The 15,084-nt window shown below is 37.3% G+C and overlaps 2 protein-coding genes across 5 annotated transcripts in view; both read left to right on the forward strand.

Moving 5' to 3' along the window:
- RABGAP1 (RAB GTPase activating protein 1) overlaps positions 1-15,084 on the forward strand; it is a 217,273-nt gene that overhangs the window by 132,135 nt on the left and 70,054 nt on the right. The window lies entirely within an intron of this gene.
- GPR21 (G protein-coupled receptor 21) lies at positions 8,818-10,088 on the forward strand. The gene has a single exon (XM_072631860.1). The coding sequence runs from the start codon at positions 8,911-8,913 to the stop codon at positions 9,955-9,957; it is 1,047 nt and encodes a 348-aa protein (XP_072487961.1). The 5' UTR covers positions 8,818-8,910; the 3' UTR covers positions 9,958-10,088.

Below are 15,084 nucleotides of genomic sequence, written 5' to 3' on the forward strand. Positions count from 1 at the left end.
AAATAATAATGATTTATGTAGATTTGTTTTATGTCCTACAACTTTGCTTAAGTATTTGATTATTTAAAGTAGTTTTTTAGTTGATTCTCTAAAAATGTGTCATATCATCCGCAAAGAGTGATGGTTTTGTTTCGTCATTGCCTAGTCTAATTCCTTCTATTTCTTTTTCTTCTTTTATTATTATAACTAACATTTCTACTACAGTATTGAATAGTGGTGTGATAAAAGTCATCCTTACTTGACCCTGATTTTATTGGGAAGGTTTCTAGCTTATCCCTATTACAGATAATGCTTACTGACAGTTTTAGATGGATATTACACATCATTTTAAAGAAAACTCCATTTCTTCCTATGCTTTCTAGTGTTTTAATAGAAATGGGTGCTGTATTTTGTCAAAAGCTTTTTCTGCATCTTTTGAAATAATCATATGATTTCTGTTGGTTTTGTTATTGATTTAGTCAGTTATGGTGATAGTTTTCCTAATATTGAATCAGCCCTACATTCCTGGTATAAATCCCACTGGGTCATAGTATGTGATCCTTGTGATATATTGCTGTAATCTCTTTGCTAGTATTTTACTTAAAATTTTTGTATCAATTTTCATTAGGGAAAGTGATTTATAGTTTTCTTTCTCTGTTTTAGCTTCTCCTGGTTTAGGTATCAACACCATATTTGTGTCATAAAAGAAATTTGGTAGGACTCCTTTTTCCCCTATTTTTTCAAATAGTTTATATAGTACTAGATTGATTGTTCTTTAAATGTTTAGTAGAATTCACTTGTGAAGCCATTTGGTCCTGGGGATTTTTTCTTAGGGAGTTCATCAATGCTTTGTTCAATTTATTTTTCTAAGATGGGTATTTTAAGTGTTCTATTTTCTCTTCTATTAATCTAGGTAATTTATGTCTTTGTAACTATTTGTTCATTTTGCTTAAATTGTAAGATTTATTGGCATGCAGCTGCGCAGAATATTTCCAAATGGTTGTTTTAATTTCCTCTTCTTTAGTGGTGAATTCACCCTCTTCCTTTTTGATACGGGAAATCTTTAGTTGGATTTTCAGGATTTTTATTTTAGTATTAATTGAGGGAGTTAAGTTTGTTGGTTCCCTAGCCTTTTTTAAGTTGCATGTCCAGTTTGTTGATAAAAATTGTTTAGCTCTATAAATATTCACTTAAGGAGTACTTTAGCTGCAGTCCAAAAATTTTGATATGTTATCTTATTGTTGTCATTATCTTTAATGAAATTATCATTCTATGATTTGTTCTTTGACCCACCAGTTCTTTAAAATTTAGTCTTCAGATAACTTTAATCAGTTCTTCAACAAACCTTTATTGAGTAAAAGTTTTATTGCATTGTGATCACCTTGTAATAGTCTTGCTTTTCTACATTTGTTGGAGAAGTTTTTATGTGCCATGTGTCTGTATTTGCTACCTCCATCACTGATTCCCCAGCTCCACCACAGAAACTCTTCCAAGGTCACGAGTGATCTTTAGCTAGAGAACTGTTAGTGCTTTCTTAGTCCTCTTTCTCCTAGAAATCTTTGTAGCTTTTGATATTGTTGGGCACTGCTTCTTCCAGGATACTTTTTCCTTCTTTGACCACAGTGCCTTTCCTGGTTCTTCTGCTTCTCCTGTCTTCTCAGCTTTCACGGCCACTCAGCTGTCCCCTAAAGCTCTATCCTAGGCAGTCTTCTTCTCTTCTCTCACTGTACTTTATTTCTTCATGATCTTGATTGCTTCCATAGGTTCAAATATCATCTGTACAGAGATGGCTCCAAAATATATGTGTCTTTGTATATATACATACATATACATATTTTGAATATCAATTACACATATTTTGGAATATATCTATATATGAAATATGTCATATATGATAATGTTTGTATGTGTGCATATATATGTGTGTGTATATATACATATACACACACACACACTCTCTCTTTATATGTATATATATATTCCAGTGTCTATTTCTTTCTTGACCTCAAGTCCCATACCATCATCTGCTCCCAAGCATCTCAAATCACAAAGTCTAAAGCAAAATTCATCCTCTTCCCTACCCTAGCCCCACCCCCAACTTGCCCTCCTAGCTCCCTTATTTCTATTATGAGTACCACTGTGCTTCTAGTCAACCAGGTTTATAACCCTGGAGTCATCTTCAACTTTTCTCTCGTCTATGTCCCAATTAATTACCAAATGTTTTAGGTCTTCTTTCATCTTTCCCCTTCTCCCTGACCACAGGCTCCCCACTCAAGCTGAGCTGTCATCTCCATTCTTCTGTTTCCAGGCTTTCCTTTTTCAGCCTTTCCTCCACAAGGTTACCAAAGTAAACTTCCTAAGACCTAAATCTAACCATATCATTCCCTTGTTCAAAAACTCAGTGGCTCTACACTGTTTATAAGGATAAATTATAAATAGTAGCTTTAAAACTTCCTATTATCTGTACTTTTTTAATCTTATTTCCTTCTGTCCTTCCATGTCGCTGCCAAACTAGACTGTTTTGCTTCCTAGAACTTAGCTCTAATTCTGCTTCCACCTATTCATACAAACTTCTTGCTGTTCTCTTGGCTCTCAGAATCATTGTCTTCTCAGAAGGTTCTGTTCAGGTCTGACCTCCTCTGTGAAACCTTCCCTAAATCCCTATTTTGTTATTGTTCAACCCTTTTCTCAATTTTCCACACATTATATTTCTTTGTGTATGTTTCCTCCAAGGCATCTGGAGGGCTGTTTAATTTTCACTCTTTGCATTTTCTTGCACACAATAGGTACCTTACCGTAAATGTTGAATTGAAGTAAAAATATACTAAAGTCAACTCCTAAGCAATATCTTAGAACAGTGAACATCTGGAAAAGCCTAGTAACTAACAGACCAATTTGCTGGGCTTGCTGTTGGGCTTCAGTCCAACTATCAGACCAAAAGACAGTGTTGTGTGTAGCTACAGATGCTAAGCACAAGAACCTTTCTGCACAAGCAAAAATTTAAGAATAAAAGTGCTCAAAAAGAAGCCAACTAATCTAGAACCTGGATGTGAGAATGTCCCGTGACAATAAAGGGCACCACACTTTGGAAACCCTTGAATACTGAGCAAGTAAGTTTGAACTTTCCTCCATATAGCAGAAGAGAGCACTACCAGATCTACTCACAAAAGTGATTTGTCTGGCAGTGTATGATATGATGGTTTGGAACAAAGAGAAAATAAAGTCAAAAAGCACTACCAAGAACCTGTTTCAGAAAGGTGGTCATGAATGCCTATGGTGAAGGTGGCAGTGGAGAGGAAGAAAAAATGTGAGATGGATTGTGAAGGTAGAATCAATATGACTAACTGGTCAGACATAAAAGATGTGAGAAAAGAGAAGAAAAGAAGGTTATCAAAGTTTTGAACCTGGGACTAGCCAGATGGTATTACTGCTGACAGAAATAATAAATAAAGTCAGAAGGAGCAGCAGGCTTGAGGGAAACAGCAAAAAACTTAATTTGGAACATTTTAAATTTGAGATGTTTATATTCACCTGCACTTTTTGCCTATTTTATAAGGTGATGTCAGTTGTAATTTGACATTCACCTCCCTAAGATTGACTTGTTTTAGACTTTATTTCTAAACAAGGAAATTGGTTTCATTCTAGAAAAGGATCAAAATGACATCACCATGATAAAGTGAAGTTTCAATATGTCCAATTGTGACTGATCAGACCAGTATAAGCTTGGAATGCTCTACCACAGATTGGGTGCAGAGAGTCTGTGTGAATATTTGGGGTGGTCACTCCAAATGTGCGCATCCTACGTTTCCTTTGTGCTATCTCAATTCTGCTTTGCTCATAGAGCACACCTTTTCTGATGTGGGCACACCTTGCTGAGCAGTCCTGTGCCAGTGTCTCCCATGTCCCACAATCAAATCCAAAGTTCTTGAGAGAGACCTTGAGAGTGTCCTTGTATTACTTCTTCTGACCACCATGTGATCGCATGCCCCATGCGAGTTCTCCGTAAAATAATTTTTTTGGCAAGCATACATTTTGCATTTGAACAATGTGGCCAGCCCATTACAGTTGCGCTCTCTGAAGCATAATTTAAATGCTTAGCAATTCAGTTTGAGCAAGGATGTCAGTGTCTGGTACGTTATCCTGCCTGGTGATCCTCAGAATCTTCCTAAGACAGTTCAAATGGAAGCAATTCAGTTTCCTGGCATGGTGCTGGTAGACTGTCCATATACAACAATGAGGTCAGCACAACAGCTCTGTAGACCTTCATTTTGGTAGTCAGTCTAACACCTCTTCTCTTCCAAACTTTTCTTCGGAGCCTCCCAAACACTGAGCTAGCTCTGGCAATGAGTGTGTCAACCCCACTGTCAATGTGTACATCCCTGGAAAGTACACTACCAAGGTAAGTGAACTTATCCACAACATTCAAAACTTCTCCATTTGTTGTAACTGATGGTTCCACATATGGATGGTGTGGTGATGGCTGATGGAGCACCTGTGTTTTCTTGGTGGTGATTATTAGGCCAAAATTAGCACAGGCAGTGATTGCCACTTGCAGGAAAATGCCATGCCATCAGTGCCTATGCTTCTACCCTGACGAACCTTGATGAGGACAAAGAAGAATTTTATGAAGACCTAAAGACCCTTTTCATCAATGTGCGAAAAGAGTACAAGCTTATAATTCTGGGTGACTTTAATGCTAGAGTAGACTCAGACCACCACACTTGACAAGGAGTCCTAGGGAGGAATGGAGTTGGAAACAGCAGCAGCAATGGTCATTTACTGCTGAAGACTTGTGCATCGCATGACCTTCTCATCACCAAACAAGGAAGTTAAGGATTTGCTGGCAGAAGTAGTTTCTGAGTTTTTTATCATCTCATTATGGTAGCTATTTTATGTCAGTTAAACTTTTTCAGGAAATGGTAATAATTGAGGCCTATATATTTGCCCTTTTTTGCCTTTTTTACATCAACAGGAGCTCATGTGAATAGGTCAGGCTAAATGAGCTGCAGTTGTTCATAGTGGCTTCTCATCTTTGATCTTCTAATCTGAGTTGATTTTTACCTTCCTTTTAACTACTCAGTGGTCTGATTGAACACAAACAGCTGATTCTAATTCTAGTATGACATCCATATCAGCAATCCATATCAGGTTCTAGGCAGTTTCATTTTTTGTTGTGTTATTCAGTATTAGCCACATCCATTGCCTTCTCATTCTCTTCTGCTAGAAATATACACCATGGTGCAGTGGAAAGGCTATTGAATTTGGGGACAGAGGACCTGCACTCAAACCCTAACTCTGCCACATTTAATCCTTGTGTGACATTGGGAAAATTAATTACTATTCATAGGCCTTATTTTCTCTAATTGTAAATTATGAAATTGAACTAGATGACCTCTGAGTTTCCTTTCATTTCCAAATCTGTGATTCTCTAATAAAATCAATAGGGACATTTTGTGGAATAGATATATGGATCTTTACTTACCTTACTTTACTTTATCTTACCACACCTAGAGATCATAATTATAATTACGAGTAGTATGATATGTTTACAAATGAAGGACAGGTGTACTTTTCATTGAAATCTGTGGTTCTCTAACCACATTGAACTGCTTCCATGAACATACTTAAGTATTCTTGTTCCCATTATTCCCTACACCTGTAATGGATTCTTCCCTCCCTAATCTGTACTTGTTATCCTATTCATCTGCCAATACTTACCTCAAGTGCTGCTTAAGTCTTCCTGTCTTCCCTTCCCCATCAGAAATGATCAGTTCCTCATCAGAGTTCTCTGTATACTTACAATGTTTCTATTTGTGTATGTGTCTTGGCTCTCCTGCTATGTTGGAAGTTCCTTGAAGGGTAGGATCTATGTAGGATAACAGCATCCACCCTGCAGAGATATTGTGAGGATCAAATGAGATAATATTTCTAAAGTATTTAGCACGGTGCCTGGCACATAGTAGACACTATATAAGTATTGGCTATTATTATTAGTTATTAATCTTTGTATATTGATGACTCACATTTCCATAGTTCTTTAAATTTATTCCACAGTTTTCTTACAACCTTGTAAAATATGTAGTATAAGTATTATCATCTCCATTTTATAGATAAAGAAACAGGTTTTAAGAATTTTAGTTGATTTGTCCATTTTTACAGTCTAGTAGGTGTTGAAGCCAAATCCGGGTCTTTCTGTTGTCAAGGTAAGAGCTATTTCCACACATCTTCTGTAGCAGACTGTATACTCAGCAGTACTCAACACAGGTCCTACTTTACACAGGTGCCTAATGAATTTTTGCGTTTGAAATGTTTGTTGAATTGTGTTAAATTATTGTTAATTAATTCACCTTAGCAGTCATCTTATTATACATAGGAGGATACTGAGCAAAGTTGACTTTGAGGAAATAGTCTGACTTACTGCATTTTAGAAATATTGTGTTAATCATATTTACTCAATTAGATGAAGGGGGGCACTTATGGGCGATATGTTAGAAAGGATTCATCTATTAGACAGGAAATTAGTCTACTCACCTCCAACACTAGTCCTGAGAATTGATAGCTCTCTCTTAGTTCTGGTCTCTAGTATAGCCTTCAACTTATTGTGATGTGATCTATTTGAGTGAATTTGGGGGCTTTTTTCCTAATTGGACAAACATCATTTCCCAGATGAATTGATCATAAAGTGAATGGTAGCTTTTCACATTTCAAAAGCAAGCAGTCACCCAGGATGAATAGAAAGAAATATGGGAAGCAAAAGAAAAATGAAAAGTGAGAGATGTTACATATATAGCATCAGCCAAGCCTGCAGACCTCTTGGCATGTTAAAAAACTACTACTTATTTGCTTCATTTTCTGAAAATTATGTACAGACCCTAATTGAATTGGATAAGAATTCAGAAAAGTGTAAGCTACCTAAAATTGGCATTTTTGAGCAATGCTGTTCACTGGTAAGTGAGCTAAAAATAGTTGTCATTTCTACCATTACCAGTTTCATTTTGTTAATCTTGTTTCAAACCAAAAGTAAGGCAATGAACAATAGCAAAATTGCCCCGTGAAACTTCCTCTAATTCTCCAACTAGGATGGCATGGATGTGGGTGCGTTCATTTCCCTTCTTTGCTGCTGTTTGTTGGAGTAAGACTCTTAGCAAGATGAAGGAAGGTTGAAAGCACTGATGTGTATAACAATGCCATTTTCTTCAGTGTATCTACATTTGAATCTGAGTATACAATAGTTCTTTTTAAGTTTGCTCTCCTTCACAGCTCTGAGGAGGGTAAAGTTTTTTGTGGTACTGCTGCCAAAAAAATGTTTGTGGTGATTTTTTTGCTGTTATTGTTTAACCCACTAGTTATTTTGACCATCTCTCTTAACATTTATTAGTTAGTACTCAAGTAAAACATGAATGAGCAACATTGCTTTGAATTTTTAGCCTCAGAACTTCTTGTGCTGCTGAATTGTGGTCTTTAGGTTGCCATGTACTGTTAAAATGCTTTTCATTTTTGGAATATTGCTTTTTTTTTTTCCCTGGGAAAATGCAGTAAGTGAACAGGAATTTCCTCTCCTCAATACTGTCTCGTTTGGCAGTGTATTTTGGTCCAGTTCTGAAGACAATGTCATGATAAAGGACCTTCTCACAATGTCAGTATTGCTCTGCTTTGGTATATCTGGAGAAAGGGGAGAATTCCAGAGCTCTTTGCAGGAATCCTTTCCAAACAGGCTGAAACCATTGCTTCACAAGCTGCTCTGGAGACTGAAGAATCCCTCTTGTCAATTTCCTCTCCTCCTTCCTGCCCCCCATTCAGTCTGGAACGCTAGGAGCATCTCTGCTGGTGCATTAAAATGAGCTGAAGAATACCAGGGTATATGCGCGTGCGTTTTCCCCTCCTTCCCCTTCCCCCTCCCTTTTTTTCCCAACCCCCCCCCCTTCCTTCTCCCTGTTTCCCTTCCCCCTCAGTACTCTCCCTTTCTCAGCGTCTCAGTTCTGCAGTAAACGAGACTGAAGCACATTCGAGCTTTACAGGGCTTGCTGATTGGGGATCTATTATGGCTTTTGTTTGGATCGAAACATACGGAAATTTCAGGTAATGCTTTGAAAACTAAGCTTAGGCAAGTGCATTCTGTCAGGATGTTTTGGGGCAGGAAAACTGTCTTAGAACTAAAAAAGAAATTGACTAAAACTATGTTAATTTCATTTCTATAAATAAGAGTGTAAAATTGTTTTTCAAAACCCCAAGTATAATAATTAACTTAATCAAGTCCCCTTGCCTCCCTCTCCCCCACAAATTGATCAGATGAAAGCAGATGGAGGTAGATCTATTTGTACTCTACTTCATTTAGATCTTTCCTGTTGTGTGTTAGTCGTTAAAGGGCTTTGCTCCCTATGTCTTTTCTACAGCATTGGAGGTTGATTTTTGTGGGGTGGTACAAAGGGTTTATTAAGGAAGTGAAGTCCTAGGCAGCAGTGTTTGATGAGGGGGTGATTGTTTTTATACCAGCATATTAGACTTGAAACGTAAAATGCTCTCTCCTTTTCTTCTATCAGCTACTCAGAGGAGACACATTGCAACTCCTGCTGAAGTCCCTAACCTTCTTCCCTTCTCTTCTGCCCCTTTCCCCTACCCTCACTTGGCTTGAAGAAAGTGTCCCTGAGGTTGGTCTCATCCCTGGTGCTATGTACAAAGTGAAGTTGCCACTATGGCCATTACCAGGACTGGCCACAAAGCTGCTGTGGGCTCTGGATGCCACAAGGAAGGCATAGAGCAGTCACATTTAAAGGGGAATTACACTGCAGGAAACGCACAAGGAGGGCAGCATCTGGAGTAAGTGGATCAAGACTCCTCTGGTGTCATTCCCCATTCAACCCATGATAATGACAGCAGCTATTCCCCTGAGAGGCTGGAGCATGAAGTGAAGACGCTATTGCAGCCCTCAAGATGAACTCCACCTTGGAGGGGAATCAGAGCAGCCGTCATTTTTGCCTTCTTGCAGTTAACTATTTGGAGACTATCAATTTTTGCCTCTTGGAAGTAATAATCATTATTTTTTTAACTGTGCTGATAATTTCAGGCAACATAATTGTGATTTTTGTTTTTCATTGTGCACCTTTACTAAACCACCACACTACAAGCTATTTTATCCAGACTATGGCATATGCTGACCTCTTGGTGGGAGTTAGCTGCCTAGTCCCTTCCTTATCATTACTCCATTATCCCCTTCCATTGGAGGAATCCTTGACCTGCCAAATCTTTGGCTATGTGGTGTCGGTGCTAAAGAGTGTCTCTATGACTTCTCTGGCCTGCATCAGTATTGACAGGTACATAGCAATCACCAAACCCTTGACCTATAATACATTAGTCACACCCTGGAGACTCCGAATTTGTATCTTGGTGATTTGGCTCTATTCTACCCTGGTTTTCCTGCCTTCCTTCTTCCACTGGGGTAAACCTGGATATCATGGAGATGTGTATCAGTGGTGTGCTGAATACTGGTCCACTGACCCTTACTTCACCCTCTTCATTGTGATGATGCTCTATGCTCCTGCAGCTTTCATTGTGTGCTTTACCTACTTCAACATTTTCCGCATCTGCCAGCAGCATACCAAAGAAATTAGTGAAAGGCGAGCACGTTTCAGTAGCCAGAGTGGAGAAGCTGGGGAGGTACAGTCCTGTCCAGATAAACGCTATGCCATGGTGCTGTTCCGCATCACCAGTGTCTTCTACATCCTCTGGCTGCCATACATCATTTACTTCTTGCTAGAGAGTTCTGCTGGTTTTAGCAACCGCACCGCATCCTTCTTGACAACCTGGCTTGCCATTAGTAACAGCTTCTGCAACTGTGTCATTTACAGTCTCTCCAATAGTGTTTTCCAGAAAGGGCTGAAGAGACTCTCAGGGGCTGTGTGTACCTCCTGTGTAAGGCCAGCAACAGCCAAGGATCTTTGTCCTAAGAGCAAAGGACCCCTAAATGGATGCCATGTCTGAAATGGCTCTCAGCATGTTTGTGTTACTGGGTGTTTTTCTTTCCAAGTATTTCTTAGTCATTTAGGAAATTTGGAACAAAAATCATATCAACTTAACTTCTTTGTTCGAAAGATTTTTCTGACCAGTGTTTTGGGGCCATAAAAATTAAAACAATGAACATAAATTGTTGGATACAATTTTTGAAATGTCAAGGAAGTTATTCTGGTTTTCAAGCAAATCATGCCATGTCAAGCACTTCTCTGTGGCTGGCATGACTACATCTGGATAGAGGGTAGCTTCAGCATCGAGGAAGAGTCTTCGTTTTACTCTGGTCTTTCTAGCTATTTGTGTTATATGTGTAAATGGTTTCTATGGACCAGGAATATCCAACCCTGGCAGTGAATTCTAGGAATCCTTATGTTTGCCAAAGTACAACTTCACTGCAAGTTTCAACACTGTCAATTGGGCCAAGGTAGGGAGAGTGGCAGATTTTTATGTCTCTCTTCCCTGGAGTGAGAACTTTCCACAGACTGAATAATGTGAACCCTTGAATATTAACTTTATAAATTTGTGATGAGCCATGCAATAATCATGCAATCAAGTCATGAGGTTGATGGGAAGCTGAGCTAGCCTCAGCACTGTACCCTGCATCACAACTCTCTAGAGAACCATTGTGCAGGGATGTGATTTAATTTACAGAATTTGACGTGTGTGTGTGTGTGTGTGTGTGTGTGTGTGTGTGTGTGTGCTGTGAATGTTTGAATTCAGCCAAAAATATCTATTACAATAAAATGTATTTTAACAAGCTAAGAAACAGTTATCTTTGACATAATTGTGGCTGCAGTTTTGATCATGTTGTTAAGTTGAACAAATGTGTTGTTAAAATCTTATCAGAAATGATGTATGTCTTGGTCGTTTTATCCAAAGACTTGAGATCTTATCTATTGGAACATCAGGGAAAAGGACAGAAATTGAGGGGGAAAAGATACTATATTTTAGCCTAGAGAGTTAAAAAGAACTGAAAGCACTTATTTGAGGCTTATTTTTAGTTATGATTAGACAATGAATACAACAGCAGCTAATTCTTTTTTTGAGATACTTCTGTTGCTAGTTAAATAATATCATAAATTTTCATTTTGAGAAAATGGTGTTAAGTAGTCCTTGTTTGAAAAGAAGACAGAGAGTTACAAGTAAGCAAAGGCTGATTTATGCTTTTCTGCTTATATGGCAGGGGTTTGGGGGGAGGGCGCCTTATTTTCTTAAAAACTGACCTTTTAGCCAGAGTATTAACAACCATAGGTTTGGAATTTGATTCTCTAGAGCTACTGTTCTAAAGGATTGACATATGGTGGTTTGATTTTTAAACCTAGTTGTTTTATGAACAAGATATTTAATGGATTCACAGTTTTGTCATAAAGGGTGCTTCCTTCATTTACAGCAACCTTTTACTTTTTAGTCTTTATGAGTTACAGTGGTTCAAAACATTTGTCTTTTTGTGACCAAGCTTCTGTTGATGCCCTTTTGCATTTAACTATACTGGTTTCTTAGACAACAGATGCACAGTCTGTCACCAGTCTCATTCTTAGTAGGGCCTCCTAGAGCTTTTGCTCTGCTGATATACCCTTTGAAAACTCAGGACCGCCTCCATACTACATTTCAGAATCAGAAAAGGATTTTATTAGAGGAAGCAGAAGGTACATTCTCATTGGAGAGTGAACATTCCCTAGGAGCTAAGTGCTTTGCTGTATTTCCTTTATTTTTTTTTTGGAGGGAGTCTTCAAAGAGGGTGTTTAATAGCTGCCATTTGGCTAAACATAGTATGAATAATAATAAAAACAACTCACATTTCTGTAGTGTTTTACTATTAAAGTACTTTCCTTAAAACCATCCTGTGAGATATCAGTAAATGTGAATATCATTCTAGTTTTACAGATGAGAAAACTGAGGCTCAGAGACATTAAGTGACTGACATTAAGTGTAATGTCAGAAAATCAGTATGTGATAGTTAGATCCATGGTTCGAATTTAGCTCTTCTGACTTTGTCTCATGATTCTTCCAGTACTATAGTTGCCTCTATCTCTGTTGATGGTGTTCAAGGTGATGAAGAAAAAGGGGGGAGGGGATAGAATCAGTAGGCATCTGAATTATTTTACAGCTCTAAGAAAGTGGGACATTGATAAAATATGTAGACAGGTTTTTTATGGGGTTTTTTTTAATTTTCTGCCAGCATTCTTAGAGCCTCCAGAAAAATAGCACATTTGTGTTTATAAGACTTTTATGTTGTTTTAACTTAATATATATGGCATGTTTCAATTTATAGTCTGTACTGTGCTGTTATTCAGAATTAAATCTTAAATGATTGAGTATTTATTAAAACCTAGATTTCAACTTCTTTGTTCTCCATGGTAGCTTGCTTGCTGTTTATTCTTAATCTGATTTTGAACTTCTTTACTATTCAAAGCTTGTCCTTAAATCATATATTGTATTAAAAATAGCTATATGAAATCAGCACTGAGCAGAACCCGCCACTACCTTTTTCTGCCTTCTAAGACAGTATTATTATATTGTACTATTCTCACTTTTAGTTATTAAAAGGTGAAGACCCTGGAGGATGAACAGCCACTGTGTTTTGCCCATGTGTTAGGCAGAAATGCAGTTTATTTAGATCTGTATATAATATGTTTGTGAAATTTCCATTAGTAAATGTTGGAGTCTTGAGATAACCAATTTTTGTAAATAGATTTCAGAATAGGTGATAGGTTTCCTTCCTGTTTATGGTAGTTCTCAAAACCTATAATTTTTTTTCTAACAGAAAAGTTTCTCATGCAAGAATTAATTTCTCTTTAATTGAACAAACATTTATTTAGCTCCTACTGTGTAAAGAGCACTGCACTTATAGAACTAAGGGAGACATCAAATTTAGATAAGATATAGTTCTTACCCTTGAGAAGCATTCAGCTAAGTAACAGAATGTGACCACCAATAGGATCATGGGTATTACTGCCAGAAGGGATTGTAAAGAGTACTTGCCTATTCCCCTTGTTTTTATAGATGAGAAAGCTAAGGCCTACAGAAAGAAAATGACTTGCCCACGGTCACATAAGGAGAAAACAGCAAAATTGGCAAAAGTGCCAATGTAGATCTTCTTACTCTAAATCCAGTGTGTTTTATACTGTGCCACACTGTAACTATAATGGAAAATGATGTAGTATGTGAGAGTGGAAAAAAATTAGAGCTTATGATGTCTGAGATGGAGAAAGGTCATTATTGATGGAAGGAAATAAAAATTTTCATAGAACTGATGACATTTGAGTTGGACTTTAAAAGATGGTTAAGACTTCAGCAGGTGGGCTTTAGAAGGAAGAGAATAGGGCCTTTCAGGAATTTGGAACAGCACATAGGCAAAAGTACAGAGACAGAAAAACGCCAACCATTTTGATTGAAGCATGGATAAAATGGCTAGGACTAGGTTGAAATAAAGATGGACTATGAAGGCCCTTGAATGCCAGGCTAACAGGTTTGAGGGTTTTGAATAGTTTGAATAAAGGAGTGATAGACCAGATGTATAAGGAAACTCCATCTAGCCTTTAATGAGACGAGTGGATTGTTGAGGAAGAGTGTAGGTAGGAAAAGCTGTCAGGAGGCTATTGCAATATTCCAGACAGATGGCAAGAGGATCTGTATTAGCAGTGAGAGATGGATAGAAGAGATGCTGTGGAGAAATAAGTGTTGATAAATATTAAGTTCCTAGTAATGCCAAAATAAGCTGCCTTTCTCTTAATGAACAAGAAGAGGCTTTTTATAAATTTCTTTCAGTTAATATATTAACACCAAGTTTTTTTCTAGTGCCAAATTCAGATTCTGTAGGAGGTATTTTTATGTAAGACTGCTATCAGTTAGCAGGAAGGGAAATTGAGTCAAACAAGAAGTTTTAAAGACAATAACTTGACTGGAATTTCCTAATTCTTCATGCAGTCAGTGCCTCTTATTTCCATGGGTATCTAAAGTTCCTTCTACTTCTACAGTTCTAATATTCTTCACATGCCACTGGTTCCTTTTATTTGTGCAACAATCTTCTTTGCTTGTATCTTATTGTTTAACGTCTTTTTATTTTCCAGTTTTTTTAAGTGTCTTTAATGCCACAGTTGATAATATACAGCTCAAATACCAGACTGCATAGTTCAAAATGAAAATATACATACATATTTTTAGACTCCATTAGCATATATTCTTGCAGGACAGCTCATTTAACTTTATACAGCGTGTAGCTGCTAGATCTCAGGAGAGACATACGCTTATATTCTTTTTTTTGGTTAGTTGGCAACACTGACTTAACAACATGGCATAATGGCAAATTCTTCCATAGCAAATTTGGAAATAAAGTTATTTTAAGGTGTCATATTTAAAAATTCCTTCCTACAATTCCTTCTAACGGTCTTGTTAAAGTTCAGTCTTAGTTGTTTGATAGCAGTGGTGAGTGACAGTGATTAGCAAAGGCCACATATTTCGCATTTTAAACTGCTTTCCTGAAAAGGGTCATCAACTACATTAAAAGAGAATGGATATTTGAGAGCACTTTAAATGGAGTTATTGACTCTGATTCAAAACCTCATCTATGAAAAGAGTTTCTCTAGGTTTCTTTGCTGAGCATCTGTAAAAATAGTTGACTTGAGTAATATTCATTAAATCACTGACATCAAATCTTGAATTTTCACATTAGAAATGCATCATTCCCTGGCTTTGAAGTAAAAAAATAAGGACCTGATGTAAAGTCAGTCTGGCCTTCTAGAGTGGGTTCTTTTTATCTTTCAGATTGGGCAAAATATTTTCAGTTTTCTCTATAGATTTAATTCTCTCCACCATCCCCATCCCTCCTTAAAAAAAAAGACTTAATAGAAGTTGACTGTGTAGGAGATATCTTTGTTTATATGACAGTATGTGTGGTTTTTTAATCATTAAAAAATACAAATTAAATTTGCAGTGGTCAGAGACCTTCTGCTATATTGCAAAGAGTTGGAAGAATTTGAAGACAACTATAGTAAGAAGCTTTTCTTACAGTTAAGTATGAATTAGTAGTAAGAAGTAAGAATTTTTAAAATGAATCATTATCCTCCAAGTGGATTTTTACACACTTTTCCAATTTCAGAT

This window comes from Notamacropus eugenii, chromosome 1, assembly GCF_028372415.1.
Source record: "Notamacropus eugenii isolate mMacEug1 chromosome 1, mMacEug1.pri_v2, whole genome shotgun sequence".
Lineage (NCBI taxonomy): Eukaryota > Metazoa > Chordata > Mammalia > Diprotodontia > Macropodidae > Notamacropus > Notamacropus eugenii.